Here is a 24161-nt window from a genome sequence, read left to right on the forward strand (position 1 = left end):
CCCAATCCCATATATCCATTTTCTTTTTTGTGTAAATAAATGTTCATTATTATGTCTCTGTTTTAACTGTTCCGGTTTTTAGAGCATCTATGGCGAACCATTCCTGTGCTCCTAACTGTGCATGGGTGTGTGATGGAAGAAAACTACATCTCAGGACTGTTAAAGATGTCAAAGAAGGAGAAGAGGTAAGACCACATATATTATTCTCAAATACCACATTTGGTTTGTTCCTTATGTTCTGGATATGCACGTGAGAGAAAATATCTTAATATTGTTAAAGAAATGTAATTGACTGTTGCTTTATATGGATTCTGTCCGGATTATTACCAACTCATTTTACAATAAAAAAAAATCAGGATTACTCTACCAGTGTTTATAAGATTTGAATCAGCACACCCAAATGGTTCAGTTTTTTATGTTGTAATCCAAAGATACAATGTATATCAGTTATAGATTTTGCAGTGAAGGACGTTTCAACTTTTATGAAGAACTGATGTATATTCTTTAGATTCTTTAGATATTTGTCACAATTTTGGAAGATATCACAATGGTCAACGTCCATTAATTTGCTGGTAAGTCTGGTCATATGAAAAAGAATCAAGCAAATACATGACCTTGAAAACATGATAGTCTTTACTTGTTCATGTATAATAATAATAAAATGTGCTTATAATTTAAGATCCTTGCAACCGGTTTTCGTTTGGTTTTAGTGTACAATTACCTATGTAGATGTCATGAAACCAGTTAAAGAGAGACAGGCTGAGCTGAAAGAGAGATATCAATTCACCTGCAAGTGTGCGAAATGCATCGAAGAAATCAATGTGAGTCTTTACTTTACAGTTTCATTCTTTGTTTTACTCTTCTCAAATGCTGCAAAATATCCTGAAAATAAAATTCAAGTTGTATACCGGTAGGTAGTTTTCTTTGAAACTACATGTTCTAGATATCTTTGCACTTGAATTGTATAAAAGTGACGGTCTCGATAAGGTCTGCGGTTTCATGAATGATTGTGCACCATTATAACTTCCAATGTTCAAAGTAGTGAACAATATATCGTGCAATAATAAGATCTACGAGCTGCTTTACTTGCTATTCATACTCAAATTTGAAATAATGATATAGCTCTCAAGTAACCTATGCTCATGCATACATTAGCCAAGGCAGTTGATACCTGCATGGATCTATTATCAGTAATGCACTAGATAATAAGTGATTTCCAAAGTCCATATAGAAATTGTTTCACATAACTTGCAATATTGGCATTTTAGTGCAAAATAAAAATGTGCTTATTGTCAAGCTAATCTTTTTTACATTCTGATTAAATGTTTTCTGTATATTTCAGGCATTGGGGCCAGATGATGGTTTAGGTGAAGAGCTCCGAGATCTGAAGAAATCCTTGGAGCAAATAAGGGATGCAGAGAAGGCACAAGATATCCTATGTTGACATATAAAGTTTATTTTAATATACAATGACTATATATTACTATATAACCTGTCAATAAGTTGAAATACTAGGAATGAAGTCAATGAATGTTTTCTCCTTTAGTGTTTGTTTCATTTGTCGTTATCATAGAGTTATTAGGTCGCTTTTTTATTTGCACAATTCACATTCTACAAATATCTTGCGTTGTAATCTATTTTTCTCTTTTGCTCTCCTTTCCCCCCCCCCCTTTTTTTTGTCTCTGTCTCTCTCTCTCTCTCTCTCTCTCTCTCCTTTACCCTTTCCTCTATGCTCGAAACTCACTGACTCCCATGTTAGTCCTCTCAGTTTCTCTATATACATTCTCCCAAGCCTTTTGGTCCCTATCTCGATCAGTTTTCATTGTATGGTTTTATTCTTTCTTAATGGTGATATTTACATTGGGGCAAAGTGTTACAGCTGTGTGAACCCTACCTGAAGCCGATGGACTCCTCTAGCAGTATTCCATCCAATCATCATCTCCTGTACAAGGTCCGAAACGCGGCATTTCTAGCATACATTGACTCATACGCATGGCAGAAAGCTGTTGAGACTGGACAGCTGAACATAGAGCCTAACAGGTAAGATTAGGTTAATTATACTCATTATACACATTACACAGAATAGGAGGCGTGATAGCTCAGTGGGTAGAGCAGTGGTCTCCTAATCCGGTGACCCGCGTTCGAAACCATTAATTCTCACTACTAGGTCCTCTCGGAGAGGACCTAAGGCCGTCGGTCGTCTGGTTGCTTATTTACAAGCATTTATGCTTTCTTAGCAGTCAGGAAAAATAACCATTACATTCATAGAACAATTAGTGACATTCAAATTCATGAATTATCTTCTTTTTTTTAAAGATAATGAACAGACCTTAAATCGAATATTGATTAAGCCTTTAGCAGATCTTCCCCCCTATGGCGCTTGGCGTTTTGGGGTAATCTTGCAAGAATACCAAGGATTAAGATATGTGTGGATGCTATGCATAAAATTATAATTGAATGTGCAAGGGGTTGTTGTTCTTGAGGGCTATTTGTCCTTGGACTCAGTGTACATTTAGCAAAACCGTAGTTTTATGCCTGAATTTGACTGTTATTTGATTTAGATATCTCTACAAAGGACCATACCATGCCTCTCTAGGGATTTACCTCCTGAGAATGACTAGACTACTACGTGGCCTGGGGAGACTTGAAGAAGCTAGAAAATATCTCACAGAGGTAACTAACTTTTCTGTTTATGAATTGGTGGGACGTTATTTCAACGAAGACTACAATCGTGGGTGTTTTTTATTTTTGTTTACTGAACTTTTATCTATTTATTTTCCATTCTGCTTTTTTGACAACATTTGACATTGTATCTGAGTAGGACTGTAGAATTGTGCATTTAATAAAGTTTACTATTAATAACTGCAGGCATTATTCCATCTTCAAGGGTGGGGTGGCGGTGGGGGTAGACGATGGTAATTAAATGCGACTATACGATACACAGTGAAATCCAGAATCATCTGAAGTACGTAACCCCACCCAATCCCATTCGACCACCCTGTTTTATTAGTGAACAAGCTTTATACCTATTCATGTAGTTTTTTGGGCTGAAAATGTATCATAACCCCCAGTATATACATCAAAAGCAAGTTTGTTGCTTACTGGACATTCGTATTCAGATTCTGAACCGAGTCATTCGCCTTGATATAAATTAGCAAGGACAAAAAATGAACAATTTATCAATCAACAAGGAATGAATTTTATCTACTTTAATCCATGCTCTTACATAAAGACAGAGGAAGTGACCTTGCTGGCATGCTAGGAACATGCATGATGATGTAGATTAATACAGGTTTATTTTATTTTCATCGCATCGAACCAATAAACGTATCCCTTTATGTCATCCATTTGAATGATAAACTGTTTGTCTCTTATATTTTTGATCAACTTGTTCATGCTCTCTCTCGCTATCTCTCTCTTTCTCTCTCTTTAAAGAGAATGTTGAGTTCTGGGAAGAGGTAAAAAATAATTTGTGAGCGTTATCATTGTTATTATGCAAGGGTGGAAGAACATCAGATTAAACATGTTCCCTGAAAAGCAAGGCTCTTCAAATGCCTTCATATTCTAAATATGACGTGAAACATCGTAAAAATCCGGGGTAGGTTTTTTTCGCCATGTGCTCGTGTAGTCCCATATAAATCGTTCCGTGTACAGTGCTTGTAACTTTGCCAAGATTTGGCCAAATTTCTTATCATTTTGATGATTCCAGAACCTTGCAATACACACGAATGCTTATATACTAGATGATGAACCTTTTCTGATAGATTCCACACCGTTTCTTTCACGATACAATCACATGACCAGATCTCAACTTTATCTTAAACTCTTGTTGAACTTTTCCTGACCTTTTCTTCTTCTGATCTAGGATGAGGTTAATTTGGTGCCAAATGTGTCTGTTATCTATTTTTAAAAATAAATATTAATTCTTTTGTTTTTCAGACAAAGAATGTTTTGGAGGTAACGCATGGCCCAAAGCATTCACTGATGTTAGAAGTGCAAGAACTGTTCTTGTTACTGTAAACGCTAAAGACACAAGGACAGAGCAACAGAGAGAAAGATTGAACGGAAACAACAAGAGACTTAAGTGAATGAACATGAATACAAGAATTTCTCTGTAGCAGTAGATGACACTGGAAATACTAAAGATGGAAGGACAGAGTGACATTGAGATCGAGTGAGGTCGAAAGGAAACAACAAGATACATAACAAGTTTGAGAAGCTGGCAAACAGTCAAATCGAAATGTAGTCATTGTAGTTTGTACATCTAGAAATTTGAACACCAGGGCCCTGTTCTATATAAAACTTGTTTTTAATATCATGTTACAATCATTGTTATAATCAATCTCTATTTCTTCATTTAAACACCTTTATAAACCATTGTATTTTCTTTAATGTACTAAATAACCAGTGACACAATGAATGTATATATATATATATATATATATGTTGGAAGTTGTAAATGTTGACCTGGATATTATGTAGGTGTGTTTCCTATTTTGTAAAGATCTTTTAGACAGGTGGTAGTGTTACGAATTACTTTAGTACGGGTTAGTTAGTCCCTGACAGAAAAAGATGTAGCGAGTCAAGTTCACCTCTTTCCACACCTTTCCACAATAAGTCTAGTACGTTTGCCAACGCCTTAATTTCCACACTAAGTCTTGTACGCGTTTGCCAACGCCTGACGTATTTTAGAGAGCTTTCCTCGGCTAACTCTCCTGGTCCTTTACATCTTTATTTCTGGTATGTAGAATTCAGATTAATTTGGATGAGCAAATGTAGGGAAATACCGTTTATTTTGTGTCTACGATCGAAGTAGTGAATGGGTGCATTTTGTTGATATACCGTAGTGTAGTAGAGACATCGTAGCGACACACATTCAGGTAAGAGGACACTTTTTTTCTTCTTTTAGTCCCCAAAAAATCGCAACGACTCAGCCAGCTGCTGAATAAGCGGGGGGGGGGGGGGGGGGGGGGGGGGGGGTAAGACAACACTTTTTTAGGTCAGCCATTGCCATTTTTTTTTTTTTTTTAATAAAATTTTACAAAAAAAATTGCCGGGGGGGGGGGGCACACCCCTTTTTTTCAGTACATTTTGGGCGAATTTAGGGCTGGTTTTAACATATTTTTTTGGCGGGGGGGGGGGCACGTGCCCCCTGTGCCCCCCCCCCTGGATCCGCCACTGATTTAACACCGGTTCATGTTTTACAAGAATTGATAAGGTTACTATTTGTAGAATGATGCAATGAATTAATAAAGGACATTTATATATATATATATATTGATTGATAGTTTGATTTAGAAAGCAGTAATTTGCTTGTGCAAGTCTTTCCTGACACTATAGTGCTTTCTATCTTCTGTAGTAAATCTTCATAGTTATTCTGAACTTGCTTATGATAAGTCATATCAAATCAGGTGTAATCCTGTTTTATAAAGCAGGTAATAATTTGCTTGTACAAGTCCTTCTGATGATCTTCTCTAGTAAATCTTTTTTAGTAAATCTTCCTCATTAGTTAGTGGAATTTATAATTCGTTGTATCAATGGTACCGATATATAAATGTAGAGACAGAGTAGTAACTAGTGAGTAATTGACATTGGTATTTTTTTTCCATATCACAATATTAAAAACAATACAAAGAAAATGCATGTACATAGTAAAATCAATAGTATAGTGAATGGCTGGATAACCCATTCAGCTTTGTTAGTATAACAAAACTGTTCTTCCCTGGGGTCCAGGAATTAAGATATCAACAGTTATTATACAACATACAATACAACATAAAATAATATAATTTGAATTCATATAAAACGTAAAACATATTAGAGAAGCATAAACACCCCCTCCCATCTCAAGCGTGTTCTAATACAGATCAGAGCAAAAGTGATTTCTTAAATTTAGATTTTTGCAAAAATATTTGATTTAAGCCATCGAGCTTCAGCTGAACTTCAGTTACAATACGTGACTGTACTTGTAGTACTACAGCCAGAGGGCGGCCATGAAAATGATGGGGATCTCTATCATCTCTTGGATTGTTTCAGTTTCTTGTAAATCGACTTCATGCCAGGATGATGTTGATCTTGGGTAAGCATTTTGTGTAGGTTTAAATCATAATGAAGGCTTATACCAAGATGACTTTCTTATTTAGATATGTAATCATATATTTAAGTAAAAGTAACATTGCGTTATTATAATTTTGACCTGGAAGCAATCACATTGGTTATGTTTTTAATCATGTGTCTTTACACTGGTAAAATTCATTGATTATTTGATCGTGGAACAGCATATTTTCCATAAGATTCTAAATTGGATATCACTCTTTCACTTTATATACATGTATTATGTGATAGGAATTCGACCATAGTAGGTAATAATTCTGATTGAGTCATTCCAAATTCCTAACTTGTCTTTGATGCGTTTTAAGACGGAGGCATGGTATCAGAGGATAATGACGATGGCTAGTAAGAATGCAAATAAGGGGATTTGCCTGTCATTATGTGATAATGATGATCTTGACGTTCTGACCCAATTATTCCATTGTAGTCTGGATAGAGGTACAAACTTCCGATGTTTAAAGGGAAATGTGTCAGCGTTACTAGCTGATTGAAATGATATTTTATGTTTTGACAATAATTTTTGTTGTTGGAACAAATCTGTTTATTTACATTCATCAATATTATAAATGACTGGAGTATGATGCTAGGTCAGAAATATTTTGTCAACAAGTCGATGAAAATACATATACATGCTTTCCTCTATCTAAAGAGATAATTGGTAATTCCAAAGTCTGACGTAATTCAAGGAAATCAAAATACATTATACATGTATTTGTGTTCTTTCTACAGGTGTATTAACACAAAAATTGGGATGAGACTCGAGCTGGAAACTTATGGGGAAAAAAATTAAACAGCACTTATACAATAATCAAAATTCCACTTAAAGTGTTTTTAATATGTAAAGAACATTTTACTTGTACACAGACATGCTGTATTTTCATGCTTAATAAAGAAACAGCCAACTTGAACGTTTTTTAATCTTTTTTTTGGAGAGAGAGAGCGAGATAGAGAGAAAGAGAGAGAGAGAGAGAGGTAGGGGGACAATTGGATCAGACATTGAGAGTAAGAGATATTCAGATGCAATGTTGGTATCAGAGAAATACGCAATGTTAGTCATACTGGTAAGAAAGGAATCACAATGAGGAATTATAGAAAGCGGAAACTGGATCAAAGTATTAGAATCGGAAGAGATGAATAGAAGTATTGTATAATGACAAGTTTTTCACATAAAGACACGCATGTCTAGTAAAAGAGAAAATAGAAGTTGATAGACACACCAAGTTAAACTGACCGCAGATGTAGTTCCTTTCAATATATTCCATTATGCCAATTTAACCCACCAATCTTGCATCAGTGGTTGTCATGTACTCATCCAATTTCCTTTTAATTTAAATGTTCTGATTATTGAAATCTCTTTCACATCTCACTTTTTTCCTTATGCTCTTTCATTGCCACTTTCAATATTCCCTTCTCACTTTGATATCTTTTGCGACTCCTCCCCTGTCCTTCTTTCTTACTTATTTCAACCCTTTCTCATTCTCTTCATTTTTTAATAATTTCTCACCTTCCTTGTCTCAACTTTACCAATATTATTGTTCACTCTTCATATTGTTTTCTGATTTTGATCACTCTTCTTTGATTTATTTTTGTTCAGTTCTGAATACATAATAAAATCAGTATACCTTTAAATATACATGTACATGAGGAAATATAAACGGAATTGGTCAGGCCTCCATAACCAAAGCTTGATGCCTAATGAACCCTGACATTACAAACACAAGACATTTTCTTTCACTCACTCTTTGTGCTACTTTCTAATCTCGTCCTTTTCCCCCACTTTCAAGACTCTCAGTACATTCACAAGCTTAAAATGACATAAATGAACATGAATTCACAACTGGAAGATTTCACTTTCGATTATTTATTTTTGATCATTTTGTCTTTACAAATCTAAATATTCAATTTTCATATAACTAGGTAATCCGCAGAGTACCTCATGTTCGGCGGAATCTGAGAGGCCAATTTATCAGCGAACAATTTTGTTCATTCTTGAGATGTCGTTTCTTTGTCATTCAGATGAGATCGATTTGCTGTAAATACATAATTGATCAGCAATGACAAATTCAAATCTAGTTATCTTTGTGTTTCAAAGTGATTTCTAGAAATTATGTGAAGTGTCTGCTTCCTAGTCTACGGAGTGTATAGCAGCCGCTCTAAATCTGAATTTTAAGATTTCAGCACTCTTCTAGAGATGTTCGGTTGATTGATGATGAAGTATCCAGATGGAATCACTCCAAACCTGCAGCAATGATAGATTAGAAAAATACAGAAAACAAGTGAGAAACAAACATCTCTTCTTGAAGCTGGCCATTCCAATATTCTAATGACAGCTTGCAAGCATAATATATACCTACTGCATTAACTACAACCATCCTTAACGATTGTTATTTTTCTTTTAAACAGCTTGATTTAATAGATCTCAAAATATCTTGGTCTAATGCATCTCCACCGTGATAAAGTACATCAGAATTTCAAAAGGCACATTAAAACGGAAGGGCAGGAAGGCACTGTTATTATTACTTATGGAAAAGTATCCATGACACATTGTTTTTCTCCAAACCTTATAACATTCCAAAGATCAGGTTAATACGTCACCCCCTCAACTTCTTGTTCCAGACAGAAATTAATGGAGTTGTTACAAGTATCAGATTGAAGAATCTCATCCATGCACTGGCGTGCTTTCAGATAGAGAGTCAAGAGAATAAACTAGAATCATCATGTTCTCATAACAGCTCCATAACAATTACTCAATACACTTATTGCATGTTGTAGACTCTGGAAATCATATTTTGTTGTACTACCTACTGGATACATCTCAAAGAATGATAGTTATGATTAATCATATACCATGTGTCTAGAATACATTACACCACAAAATTGTTTACCGTAAAAGTATTACTAAAATGTTGCTTCAATAATGAATTGGAATAAGGAGAACATGTACACACCTTGTCTGATTAGAGTTCCTCAAGACCTATGAGCTCCCAAAGCTCAATCTTGATGGTTACCTGCAATAAAATAAAAAAAACACAGAAAAAATGAACGCTGAAATGAATCCATCGCAACTCTTTATGATACAGGGCCCTCATGATTTGAAGTACCAATGACCATTTTTGCCTCTTCATTTCCTTTTGCATGTATTTATTCCTTATTTCATCTATTTCTATAAACGTGATGTACTTATTTCTCGTAATTATGTATTTTCTTGAATATTACTGTAACGCCAGTGGAAACCAAAGTTCTTTGTATCTTGTTTGCAAAGACCAAATAATATATCTCGTATCTTGTATCTCGTATGACTACATCATTCCTTAATCATCATACATTCACATGATCACATCATGTAGTGATAATGGTATTTCTCAGTTAAGTCGCGAAACGGGATTGTTGGTATCATGAAGACCATCTTGTGGCTTTCATTTGGCAGAATCGAAATCATCATTGGAATACACCACCACTTAACTATCAGTCTCTTGATCCTAATTTGAAAATTACAAAACAAATATTTTAATCTTATAATTCCATTGAATTTGTTAAAAACTTGTATATAAAAAGATATTTCATTTTTTTCGGTTTCAGTAAGGAATATGGAAAGAGAAGAACATATCCATACCTTGTCTGATAAGAGTTCCTCGAGGCCCACTAGCTCCTTATAAAGCTCAAACTTGCTGGGTTTCCTGCCATTGAAGAAGAAAAAAGATAAACACATGAAAGTTGAAATAATCTTGGCCATTTTATAAAAAGTTGGGATTGGTTTGAATCAATCGCAACTTGAATTTAATTACAACTCCTATCTCTTTAGTACACAGTTTCGATTAATTGTTGATTGATATAAAGGGCCCTGATGACTAAATCATTCCTTCTTCATCATCATACATTCACACAGGGGCGTACGCAGGATTTTTTTCGAGGGGGGGGGGGGGTTATAATCGAAAATCGCGCCGAAAATTTCCCAACGACTCAGCCAGCCGTTGAATAAGCGGGGGGGGGGGGGGGGGGGGGTAAGAGCACCTCTTTTAGGGGGGGGGGTCCAGGATTTGATGAATAACTAAAATTTGTTTCTAGTAAAAGCCACATTCATGACTAGTTAATAGGGCACAGAGTACAACAAGATGATACATAAAAATGGCTGAAGAAACCAAAAGCTTTGTCATGTGAAGGGGGTATTGTATGAATTAGGGGGTGTTGTAATCAGTGGGCAAAGCATCACATCATAATGTTGCAAGGTCTCTGGGTAATTTAAAGGCTGTATATATGCATACATCAGTAATAATGTTTCGATATAGCTACATACTCTTCTTTTACCTTTGGCTTGTGTCAGAACAGCATGTCCATGCCTAAAATGTTATGCTATCCAAGAATAATTTGTGAGTGGGAATTCCCACCCCTAGGCGGAAAAAAAATCATACTCATTTAACTTGTTATAACGAGAGGGATTGCTGAGATGTGCGTGGGTGAACGGTTCAGTGACAGCGGAAAGATCACAAGTACAATTAAGGTTAAACATAATACTTCCTGTTATGAATGTCAGTTGAAGGTCCCACTCGATTTAACATACTCATACAACTTGTTATAACGAGAGTGATTGCTGAGATGCACGTGGGTGAACGGACCGGTTCGGTTATAGCGGAAGGATCACCGTAGTGATTAAAGGTTAAACATAATACTTCCTGTTATGAATGTCAGTGGAAATTCCCACTGGACAATAAAAAAAAATGAAAAAACTCAAACAACTGCATAGCTTAATGAAACGTTATCATTCGCCTCTTATTGAAAGTGTAGCCTCGTGCCTGTTTGAGCTGAGAAGAGCAATTTCATAAGTTTACACTTATAATGGCGGAGTCTGCTATGCCTATGCAATGTGTGCGTGTCGTAACATCAGCTACTTGTGGGCGAGGTTTGGTCTTCACTTCAAATTTTGCGAGGGGACGATGTATCCTTGAAGAATTGCCATATGTATATACACTGTTCGACAACAAAAGGGGACACTACTGTGATTTTTGCCTCCAAAAATGGTATAGATTTTTAATTTTTTGTTATAATGTGATAATAAGAAGTGATAGGGTCTTCATGGCTTATTTTAGGGGTCCTATATAATATTGAAATCCATGTGCTTTCTTTTCATATACTTTTTTTCTTTCTTGGCCAATTAGCACGGGTTAAATCCACTGAGTGTAGAATATCATTCATTTAACTTTAATGACAATATGATATTAAGAATAAATAATATTTATTAAATGCTATGTCTATGATTGAATTAAACATCGTAATTATTATCATGATAATAATATAGATCTAATATAGAAGTCTAATAATGATTAAATTAATCATCATTATGCTGACTTAAAAAATAAAAGTTAGCATTACTTTATCAATATCCACAAAACTCAAAAGAGGTAAACATGAATCGATTAAAGTTTGTAACTTTTAATAAAAATTCTACTCTTGTTTTTTTTTCATTTAATGTATTTGTTTGGACCTAGTAAAATACTGCATTATGTTACATTCTAATGACATTTGTTAAGGTTTGAAACTGTTTTGAATATTTCAAGAATGATATTATTACCACCGAAGTCTCTAAGCGCTAGATTCAAGTCAACTCTAATATTCATCTTACTTTCAGTTCAACTCTAAAGAAGTGTTCCAGTTGCAATTATGTAAGCTACTGCAATAAATCATGTCAGGTAAAAACAAATCTTTTGTTTTGGTTCCCTCCAACATAAACCCATTACCTATATCAGAAATGAATGATTCCTGAATTAAGTCTATGGAATATTAGAATCTAAGCAGTCAGTGTCCCAGTGAAATATGTCCATTTCTGGGAAAATATTCAGATTTTTTTTTTGTTAAGGTGCTCAGCATTGATTAATATAAAGTTTACGGAGTTTGGGGCTATGTTATATTTAGTATAGTTGGCCATTAGAAACAGAATGGTTTAATTTCACATAAGAAACAATGATTACAGAATTATCAAAAAAAAACTTCTGTCTATCTGGTGACAGACAACTAAACTAAAAGTATCACTAGGCCCTTGGTAGTTACTATCAATAATCAAACATAGATAACTTCCAAAAGCACATTAATGTACACTGTAAAAAAATAATAGTCGAAATAACCCAATAAAATTGAGGAAAAGAATTGCCTTATTTTTATTAAGTAAATATTACCTACGGCATCTAAAGTAGAATTTTACTTATTTTGCTGAATAAATTTTTGCTCAGTTAAATCGAGTTACATTAACGTAAATAATTTAAGTATTGTAATCATTTTAGATAATTAAAAAAAAGCTATGATAGGATTACATATTGCACGATTTGGTACCCATCTAATCTAACAAGTAACATCCACTAATCATTCACTACTTCTATTTAAGATTAATCACATATCACTAACACTACTTCTATTTAAGACTGAGGTACTACATATCACCTCGCAGTTTAGAAGTTCTTGCAGTCTGCCGTGCTTGGATGCTGCTGGCGTTGAAATCGTACCTTCAAAAGTAGTTCGTAACCTCGGCGTCACTGTTGATAATGTATCGAATATGAAGCAACACATCAGGAATACTTGTCGGACGGCTGCCTTTGGTATATCCAGGATTAGTAAACTTCGAAAATATTTGGACAGACAGTCTACAGAACGATTGATCCACGCTTTTGTGACTTCCCATTTAGATTATTGTAACGGATTGTACTTTGGCTTTATAGATTCCACCATTTCTCCACTCCAACGTATTCAGAACATGGCAGCCCGTCTTATTACCAAAACCAGAAAATATGAACACATAACTCCTATTCTCAGATCTCTTCATTGGCTACCTATTTTAACTCGCATTCAATTTAAGCTTCTTTTGTTAGTATTCAAAATTAATCATGGTTATGCTCCATCATATTTAAACGACCTTCTCAAACCTATTGTTCCATCACGTTCATTACGGTCAACTACACATGCTAATTTCCAATACGCCCCTGGTCCCCGAACAAATACCCGTTACGGAGATCGTACTTTTGCCATTGCAGCCCCCAAATTATGGAACAGTTTACCTATTATTATTCGTCAATCCCCATCTGTAGAGTCTTTTAAGGCAAGTTTGAAGTATTTTTTGTTTATCAGTAATAGTAATTTATAGGGCAGTTTAATTATCTGTGATGTTATTATTAGAATTATGTATTATTATTGCTGTATGTTTATTTTACGTTGTACCTAATTACTTGTATGTTAAGCGCTTAGAAACATTGTATTAAGCGCTTTATAAATGTAATTTATTATTATTATTATTTAAGATTTAACCGTATATATATATATATATCTACCACCATCACAAACTATTACATACGCTTCAATTCGACACATATTGAAAGGCTCCAAATTTTATATATACTTGATCGTAGCATCTTAAAAGAAAAATTGGTTGACAATTTCCTGAAATATCAAGTTTTTATTTGTTTTGAACTGGGTAACAATTAAAAATTGTTTTGTCTTTGCTTAGTCATGTTAAATGAATTAGTAAATGTTTTAAAGTCCTTAAATTTTCATTCAACCACAAAAAAAATTGTTTTATTTAAAAAAGAGTTTAATTTGGTCTTAATGAATATTCATAAATTATGTAAATATTTCTATTACGCACTGCATCGGTCTTTACTTTAAAAAGATAAGAATAATCAACATAAATTTTTGAGTAATACGTATAATTTCTGATTTTGAGTTAAAATTACTAAATTAATACAAGCTGAAATTACTTAAAGTTCTTATGTATTTGATTTTACTTAAATATTCCACGTATGTTCTACTAAATTGAAAGTTTGAGTTAGCAAGAATTAAATTTAGTGCGTAAGTGGCAAAACTAATGTTTTCTAGTAAATTCTACATGGAAAAAATACGTAAAAATTACCAATGAACAAATTCTTTTTACAGTGTAAAGGAGACTCAACTTAGTCACTAGACTATGGTTAATGATTATCGCTCAATACATGTCTCAAACTATCAGGAGTCCTGTGCAGTACAACTTAAGACAGTACTAAAACAGAGTCAGTTAAATATCATTCACTGGATGAATAATAACAGTCAAGAAAATACTACTCAAATCTAAGCTAGACAGCGTTTAGATTTACTTACATAGGCACGAAATATTGTGGTTAAAAAAAAAAACACTAAATAAATCTCTACTTGTGTATGTGTACGGAATGCACAACACGAGAATACAACAATATATCGGTGGATCTAAACTAGGCCTATAGTATAGCAGATCTAGTTCAGTAGACCAGGCCTAGACCTAGAACATGTAAATAGATCTAGACCCTATGTGTTAAGCGTAGAGTCTACGAAAATCAACAACAGGCACTCAGTCAGTCAAAATAACCACAATGATAAACAATGCAAAGCATAAATCACAATATAATTAACGTTAAGTGAGTCATGGGAGTTGAATTTAGAGTAGACCTTATTCAAGTTCTAGATGTAGAAACTAGCTCGTCGAAAACGGTGGTCGATGAGCTGGTGGTCGATCGCGTTGAAAATGCAGACGATGATCCACGCTAGATGAATATAGGCCTACAGCGATGATGAAGATAACGATGATGAAGACGATGACTACGGTGATGAAGACAACGATGGTGCAGACGATGATGAAGATAACGATGATGAAGACAACGATGATGAAAACAGCGATGATGAAGACGATGACGTTGGTGAAGACGGTCTCGTTGATGATGGTGATGAGACAGTCAATCGAATACAATAAAGATGCAGTCGAGGTCAATAGATCAACTTGCGATGCAGGTCAAATAATCAAAATGTCAAGACAATATATATCATAAGAAGTCGATGATAAAAGGTTGTGAAACAATAATGCAGGTGAGAAAAACGTTAGATAAAAAATGTTCTATTCTCACTGCACGGCGAATTAATGTGTCGTCAATGCAGAACACAAAGAGTCAAAATATATCTTGCAAAAAGTACAAGATGTAAATAGGTGAGCACGTCCACCGGGAATGGTCCGGGGACGAAGTAGTTCCATCCTCGTTGGATAACAATTTGACAAGTACAATAATCAACACAATAACAGCATGTGTGTATACCGATATTAAAAAGCTCACTGATTCCCGCATGAGCACAGGAAAATCAGAAGAGCGCCAATCACAGCGCGATTGGTTCAAAACACGCGCACATGTATGTTAATTAATCACGTGATCTAAAAACTTATGAATAAATACGCGTACATCTATGTTAATTAATCATGTGATCAAAATGCTTATGAATAACATCTTTAAGTAATAAATCCAGTTGGAACCAGTTCCGAAGGCATGGCGTAATACCAAAATCCTCGAACTCTGTATGACTTCTCAGGCAGCCATTTTGGATCGAAAATGCAATTACCAGTGAAATATAAATGAAGGCACTGTAACATTAGTCGCTACACATTCTTATTTTGATGTTTGTACCCCGTGCAGCGAGGAGACTGGGCAAGATGTCACAAGCAAGACTGCAAAACACTGAAGAGAAGACATCCCATGATACCTCCAGACTTAGCTGAGTCAGTTCAGCTTCTATCTCATATTATCCAGAAGCAAAGACGATCCCCTCCATGCACTCAGGATGATGAGGATTGTTTTCCAACCACCGTAGACCAGTTGGAATCCCATCATGAGAAGCTGAGCGGTCAGATACGAAGGGATGCATTTGAGATATGGCTGTCTTTGTTGAAGGATTGCGAAGATGGTATCTTACCTGAGCTAAGCAGCTGGTTGAAGATGTTTGGGGCGACTATCTGCAATTCCATCTCAGTATGTGATAATGATCTGATTGACATTGCAGTTGGGATATACTTGAGGTGATTTCTGTTATTATAATGATTGATAATTGTTTTACCTGACTCTAAGACAAGTTTGAGCAAAATCGGAACGATAGTAATAAGAAACTAAAAAGTTTATGAATTTTTAATGACATGAAAAACTTTAAAAATCACAAGACAAATTGGCAACTCACTCATGAGTCTGTGACGTCATTGCCTCACTATCCACTATTGTTTTCTTTATATTGATAATATAAATCTCCGGTTTCCCCCCTAAAAATATTATTTACTCACACCAGCACCCAAGTTATATTGATAGTAGGCCTAGTATGTTTTTATGTGGATGCACTAATTTAGAGTAATTGTTTGTATTCTGTTTAATCGTAAAAAATATGAATTTTAATAAACTATTTATATGAAAATTAATAATTATGAATAAACAGTATTCCGAAAATAGTCTCGAAATTCGTAAAGGATTGTGAAATGTCATGGATGCAATATATGATACAAATTATATAACCTGGGCAAAAACATGGGGAAATCATTTCTTGGGGATAACTTCGTAACCTCGGCGTCACTGTTGATAATGTACTGAACATGAAACAACATATCAGGAATACTTGTCGGACGGCTGCTTTTGGTATCTCCAGAATTAGTAAACTTCGAAAATATTTGGACAGACAGTCTACACAACGATTGATCCACGCTTTTGTGACTTCTCATTTAGATTATTGTAACGGATTGTACTTTGGCTTACCGAATTCCACCATTTCTCCACTGCAACGTATTCAGAACATGACAGCCCGTCTCATTACCCAAACCAGAAAATACGAACACATAACTCCTAATCTTAGATCTGTTCATTGGCTACCTATTTTAACTCGTTTTCAGTTTAAGATTCTTTTGTTGGCATTCAAAATTAAACATGGGTATGCTCCATCATATTTAAACAACCTTCTCAAACCTATTGTTCCATCACGTTCATTACGGTCAACTACACATGCTAATTCCCGATACGCCCCTGGTCCCCGAACCAATACCTGTAACGGTGATCGTACTTTTGCTGTTGCAGTACCTAAATTATGGAATAGTTTACCATTTAGTATCCGCCAATCCCTATCTGTAGAGTCTTTTAGGGAAAGTTTGAAGTATTTTTTGTTTAATAGTAATTTATAGGGCAGTTTTGTTTAAAGTAAGTCTTTAATTATCTGTTATGTTATTATTATAATTATGTATTATTATTGATGTATGTTTATTTTACGTTGTACCTTGTTTTGTTAAGCGCTTGAAAACATTGTATTAAGCGCTTTAAATGTAATTTTAAGATGGGATGTATATAATACAGAACACCTAATGTTTTAGTTAGATTATTTTTCGTATTTCTAACCAATTTTTTGTTAGCAGGATAACTTGAACATGGCTCAATCAAATGCCTTGACATTTTGCACACATTATGTATAGGCATATGGACAAAGCACAATAAGGTTTTCAACCTTGACCATGAGTGATGACGTCATCTAGGCGCCATTTTGTGATATTTTTTTTCTTCTTCTGAAAATCAACTCATGATCATATCTTCATAAACGGAAAGTCCTTTCTCATTCATATTTATCATAATCAAATTCAATATCCGTCCGGTCAATTCCAGGTCAAAAAACGCGCTCGTACGCCATTATAAGAATTGGCATTTTATTTTTGCGCGCGCGCTTTCGTTCGTCACGGCCGAAAGCAAAATAATTCCTCCTTTATTTGTTTTGACACGATATTTCTCATTTTTTCCCAAACAATTTGATACCATGTTTATTTCTTTATGACCATTATTAAGGGAATGAGCGTCCATTCAAGTTAAATGTCCCTGCGCGCGAGCTCTTGTAATACATAACATATAAATTATGTGCAAAAACATGGCTATACAAAATCTATTTTAGCTCTTATGGATGCCCTGGAATCCTCAATTTGTTCTTATATTTGGATAAAATATGAGTCGGAGATATGATTTCATGTCTCATTTGGCCGTTAAGTAAATCGTGACCTCATCACATTGACCTTGGAACTCAAAATACGAATTTGCTCATTATGACGTCAGCATATTTATGGAAAATTGATTGTATCTCTTTAAATATTGAACAATTTTCTTCCTAATGTTGATATGTTATTGCTAGGAAAATCTTCTCCAAGATCAGTACACGTTATTTTTTATTTTGATGACGTCATCATAGTGAAAATTGCGATTATTTAAAAGGTATCATGACAGAATGGTCTTAATTTGCGTGTTAGGCCCCAGGGAACGTGAATTTCGTTCAAATCATGAATCTACATGACATTAATCTTTGAGCACTATCAAGCATATTTGGGCGCTATGTTCTCCCAAATTTAGGTATATTATAGCTGAGACTATGAGCTATAGAAACAGTGGCTTTTGTTTTTAATCAGATGTTGGGATCGACATTTTCAATCGAAAGTTGTAATTGCGGCCATGCCAAGGCCGTCTTTGCATGCAAAGTCTATCAGAAATATTTTGGTCTATTGGTTAAAGATACTATGTCCCTTCTGCAGCCAACATCGAATTATATCGAACTTTGCAGGAATTATGAATATGCCATGTATGTCCTATCTGTAAAATTTAAACGTTAGCGGTGTCCTAATATTCAAAGTATGCAAAGGAAACCCGTTTACTTGCTAGACTTCATTGTTAGACACTATGAAGTGACTGACTGGCTTTTTTTCTTCTTTGGTAATAACATACATAAAATGAGCTGTAAAGGGTACATGATCCTTTGTCTATATCAATAACCCACTATTTGTAATGGCCAAAATTAAACTGATTGAATCTTTGCGCAGTTCAAAACGTACGACCATTCGGTACAATGGTCTGAAAATCAGACTCTTTCTTTTTGACTTGGTAGCACCTAAGTCGTAGTCGTTATTTTCCAACTTAAAGACATTTTCAAGCCCCCATTTTTTATTAGGAAAGTTCTAAATTAGTTTTATCTTTCACATGCCGTTGGAATTTTACCTTTTTTGGTTTTCTTTGTTGGCCTACAAATAGGACAAATACCTTTAAAGCACTATCGATAATGTCAACCAATTCTAAACAACCATAATTTTCATCGTTTTGATTGTATGTTGTACTTGTAAGTTAAGCATGATTTCATTAGCATAATAAACTATTACATTTTCTCTTCCCAATCCCATACATTAATTATTTTGTGTGTGTAAATAAATGTGTCATTATTATTTCTCTGTTTTAACTGTTCCTGTTTTTAAGAGCATCTATGTTGAACCATTCCTGTGATCCTAACTGTGCATGGGTGTGTGATGGGAGAAAACTTCAAATCATGACTGTTAAAGATGTCAAAGAAGGAGATGAGGTGAGACCACATATTTTATTCTCAAATACCTCATTTATTTAATTTTCTATGTTCTGGATATGCACATGAGAGGAAATACCCTGAATATTTTTAAAGAAATGTCATTGACTGTTTTTCTGATGTTGTGTAAAATAACCAATTCAGGTCTTCTTTATTTTTTCATAATGATATAAACATATCCACATTTTTATCATTTACCTCCATTTCTGGAGAGATATACATGGTTTTCTAATATTTTCTTATATTTGTAAACGATAATTTAATAGGTAAATAAAAATATGAAGAAGGATCTTTTTTGTTGTTTTCTTTTAAAATTCTTTTCCAACAAAGCTTTGCTAAACAGTAGAAAGTGGATTATTCAAAATAATATCAATATCTTTTTCCTTCTTTGAATTAAAATCAATACCAAACAATAGATGACATGGTTTGACATTAAAATTAGACATGAAATATTTCTTTATATTCCTTTCAACTTCATGCTAAAACATATTGACTTAATTAACTGGTAGAAAACCTTTCCCATCCATTAAATCCCAAACAAACAAAATGTCAGAATGTATCCAATTCCTATAAAAAAGCATTTTCCTTTTATACGTTACATTTTTATTCAGCCGAATATTTCTCTACAATAGCTGTCAAAAGTACATGATCGAACCTTTTTTGGGGTAGTAACAGCTTTTATACAAGAAAAGGATCAAAATTAAATTATAGTAGAAATGAGGCATCTTGTTTTCCAGAAAACTTGCGTTTTTTGTATTATATTTACAATTCATTAAAACCTTTATACCACCAATTTGCTCAAACCAATAGTCAAACACACATTTGCAACCTGCATTTAATTCATCGCTTAGATATTTACAAAACCAATTTATATTTAACGATGCAACCTTTGTTTGAACATTCAACATATCTAAACCACCTTCTTGAGTACTATTTAATACATTTATCCTTTTAACCTTTGTAATAAAAATTAAAAATGAACTTATCGAGCTCCTTAATTATCTCTTTAGGACAAGACAAGACTTGTGATGTATAAATGATTTACGACATTATCAATTATTTTAATATCATTATTTTCCCTTTAAGCGTGAGATTTCTCTGTTTCCAAAGATTTAACAGTTGTTTTATTTGTAATATTCTCTCTTCAGACCAGTTCATTTTAAAGCCTATATCTTTATTTTTTACAAAAATAAATACCGAGTGACTTAACATAAACATCTTCCCATAACATATTTCCGATAGTATTTGATGGATTGTTGGTTCCCAACCAGAGGGCTTTTGTCTTGTTTTCATTTAATTGGATTCTAGAATACTTTTCAATTTTTTAAATAATCTTTATAGCTGTATTACCTGACATAACTGTACAAACAAATAATGTCATGTCATCTGCTAACTGTAATATTTTTAATGTTTTCTCATTACAACCAACACTCAAGCCTAATATATCGTTGTTTGTCTAATCTCATTTGCAAGAGCTTCAATGCTAAGGATAAATAATACTGCAGATATGGGACACCCCTGTCTTATACCTCTAGATGGTTTTTGTATCTTTTGTTACCAACCGTTCATTAGGGTATGTATATCAGTTCTATATTTTGCAGTGAAGGACGCTTCAACTGTTATGAAGAACTGATGTTTATTCTTTAGATTCTTTAGATATTCGTCACAACTGGAAGATATCACAATGGTCAACATTCATCAATTTGCTGGTAAGTCTGGTCATATGAAAAAGAATCAAGCAAATCTATGACCTTGAAAACATGATTGGTCTTTACTTGTACATGCACTATAAGAATAACATGTGCTTATAATTTAAGATCCTTACAACCGGTTTTCGTTTGGTTTTAGTGTACAATCAGCTATGTAGATGCCATGAAACCAGCTAAAGTGAGACAGGCTGATCTGAAAGAGAGCTATCATTTCACCTGCAAGTGTGTGAAATGCATCGAAGAAATCAATGTGAGTCTTTACTTTACAGTTTCATCCTTTGTTTTACTCTTCTCAAATGCTGCAAAATAGCCTGAAAATAACATGCAAGTTGTATACCGGTAGGTAGTTTTCTTTTAAACTACATGTACTCGATATCTTTGAACTTGAATTGTATTGATGATCTCAAGATAAGGTCTGCGGTTTCATTAATGATTGTGCACCATTATAACTTCCAATGTTCAAAGTAGTGAACAATAATACGATCTACGCGCTACTTTACTTTCTATTTAAACTCAAATATGAAATAATGATATAACTCTCAAGTAACTTATGTTTATGCATGCATGCATTAGCCAAGGCAGTCGATACCTGCATGGATCTATCCTCAGTAATGCACTAGATAATAAGTGATTTTCAAAGTCCATATAGAAATTGTTTTACATATAAACTTGCAATATATGCATTTTAGTGCAAAATAAAAATGTTCTTATTATCAAGCTTATCTTGTTTACATTCTGATAAAATATTTTCTGTATATTTCAGGCATTGGGGCCAGATGATGGTTTAGGTGAAGAGCTCAGAGGTCTGAAGAAATCCTTGGAGCGAATAAAGGATGCAGAGAAGGCACAAGATATCCTTTGTTGACATATAAATTTTTAAAAATACAATGACTATAATTACCTGTCAATAAGTTGAAATACTAGGAATGAAGTCAATAATTGTTTTTACCTTTTGTGTTTGGTTCATTTGTCGTTATCATAGAGTTATTAGGACGCTTTTTTATTTGCACAAATCACATTCTACAAATACATTGCGTTGTAATCTATTTTTCTCTTTTGCTCTCCTTTTCCCCCTTTTCTACTCATCTCTGTCTATCTCTCTCTCTCTCTCATTTACCCTTTAGTTTCCTTTATGCTCCAAACTCACTGACCCCATGTTAGTCCTCTCAGTTTCTTAGCTTTTTGTCCCCATCTCGATCAATGTTCATTGTATGGGTTTATTCTTTCTTAATTGTGATATTTACATTGGGCGAAAGTGTTGCAGCTGTGTGCACCCTACTTGAAGCCGATGGACTACTCTAGCAATATTCCAGCCAATCATCATCTCCTGTACCAGGTCAGAAATGCGGCATTTCTAGCATGCATCGACTCACAAGCATGGCAGAAAGCTGTTGAGACTGGACAGCTGAACATAGAGCCTAACAGGTAAGACTATGTTCATTATACTCATTATACACATTACACAGAACAGGGGGCGCGATAGCTCAGTTGGTAGAGCAGTGGTCTCGTAATCCGGTGATCCGCGTTCGAAACCATTAATTTTCACTACTAGGTCCCCTCGGAGAGGGACCTAAAACCGTCGGCCGTCTGGTTGCTCACTTACAAGTATTTATGCTTTCTTAGCGGTCAGGTAAAATAACCATCACATTTATAGAACAATTAGTGATTAGTGACATTCAGATATATGAATTATCTTTTTTTTTGTTTAAAGGTAATACAAAGTTTTGTGAATTTGTGAAAATTGGGTGGATAGTCATTCTATACAATGTTGATATATTTGGATGCCCCTTTGGATGTATTATAAGCACTATAAAATTTAGCCCCTAAAATACTTCTGCTTTCGAGATAAATTGAATATAAAAATTTACCGGTGCTCCCGGTAAATTTTGATGAATATCAAAAAGCGCCTACAGCCGTACAAATGGTAGCTGCGACCATGAAAATCTCATAATATGTAGTTGTGGTATATAATTTCCAAACGGGAATAGCTAATCGGTCGATTTTAGTCGAGAAAAATTGTTTTATAGCTTAATTAATATCTTGACCTTGAGAGGGAGCTTTACAATATAAAGTGTTTATTATGTTAGTTTCATAACTTCAGACTCGATTTCAACCGCGACAACGATCGCTGAATAATGTAAGATCGCATATATGCTTCCAATATGTCCATTTGAACCAAATTCATGACTTCATACCAAAACTTTGTAATACCTTTAAGATAATGAACAGACCTTAAATGGTATATTGATTAAGCCGTTATAAACACTGATCAGGCTGAGGAAGTGTGATATTATCAGCAGATCTTCCCCTAATATGGCTTGTTAGCACATGGCGCTTGGCGTTTTGGGGGGTAATCTTGCAAGAATACTAAGGATTAAGATGTGGGTGGATGCCATGCATAAATTTATAATTGCATGTGCAAGGGGGTTGTTGTTCTTGAGGGGTAATTGTCCAGGGGTTAATTGTCATAGGACCCACTGTACATTTTGCAAAACCGTAGTTTTATGCCTGAATTTGACTGTTATTTGATTTAGATATCTCTATAAAGGACCGTACAGTGCCTCTCTAGGGATTTACCTCCTGAGAATGACTAGAATACTACTTGAGCTGGGGAGACTTGAAGATGCTAAAAAATATCTCACAGAGGTAACTATTCTTTTTTATGAATTGATGGGACGTTATATAGACTACAATAGTGGGTGTTTAAAAAAAATTTACTGAACTTTTATCAATTTATTTTTAATTCTGCTCTTTTGACAACATTTGACATTAGTATCTGAGTAGAACTGTAGAATTGTGCGGTTATTAAAGTTTACCTTTAATAAGTGCGGGCATTATTCCATCTTCAAGGATGGTGCATGGATTGGGGGTGGGGGGGGGGGGGTAGACGATGGTAATTAAATGCGACTATACGATACACAGTGAAATCCAGAATCATCTGAGGTACGTAACCTCACCCAATCCCGTTCGACCACTCTGTTTCATTAGTGAAAAAGCTTCATATTGCTCCGTTTAGTCTCATTTCACAACGCCCCCTATCGTCAGAGTCAGCAGCCTAACATGTTAGCCTATGGACGTTTTTTTTTTTTAAATCGTTAAAAATCCATTTTTTGTTTAAACGAAAGGCACATTCACCCCGACGTACGTTATCACTAGCTCTTTCATTGGAGCCCACATGTCTCA

At 34.5% G+C, this 24161-nt stretch overlaps 1 protein-coding gene and 1 long non-coding RNA gene across 2 annotated transcripts; both read left to right on the forward strand.

Moving 5' to 3' along the window:
- Positions 1–1981: 1981 nt before the first annotated feature.
- Positions 1982–4348, forward strand: LOC105439031. Its single transcript, XR_004066418.1, has 3 exons — positions 1982–2040; positions 2562–2673; positions 3940–4348. It is a non-coding gene; the product is annotated as an uncharacterized LOC105439031 (long non-coding RNA).
- Positions 4349–10733: 6385 nt separating this feature from the next.
- Positions 10734–22407, forward strand: LOC115929061 (histone-lysine N-methyltransferase SMYD3-like). The gene is made up of 7 exons (XM_030997188.1): positions 10734–11126; positions 11735–11795; positions 15558–15937; positions 19167–19269; positions 21118–21228; positions 21742–21838; positions 22235–22407. The coding sequence occupies exons 1-7, from the start codon at positions 10945–10947 to the stop codon at positions 22405–22407; spliced, it is 1107 nt and encodes a 368-aa protein (XP_030853048.1). The 5' UTR covers positions 10734–10944.
- The last annotated feature ends 1754 nt before the right edge of the window (positions 22408–24161 follow it).

The sequence above is a fragment of the Strongylocentrotus purpuratus genome, unplaced genomic scaffold (assembly GCF_000002235.5).
Source record: "Strongylocentrotus purpuratus isolate Spur 01 unplaced genomic scaffold, Spur_5.0 spur5_scaffold_4, whole genome shotgun sequence".
NCBI lineage: Eukaryota > Metazoa > Echinodermata > Echinoidea > Camarodonta > Strongylocentrotidae > Strongylocentrotus > Strongylocentrotus purpuratus.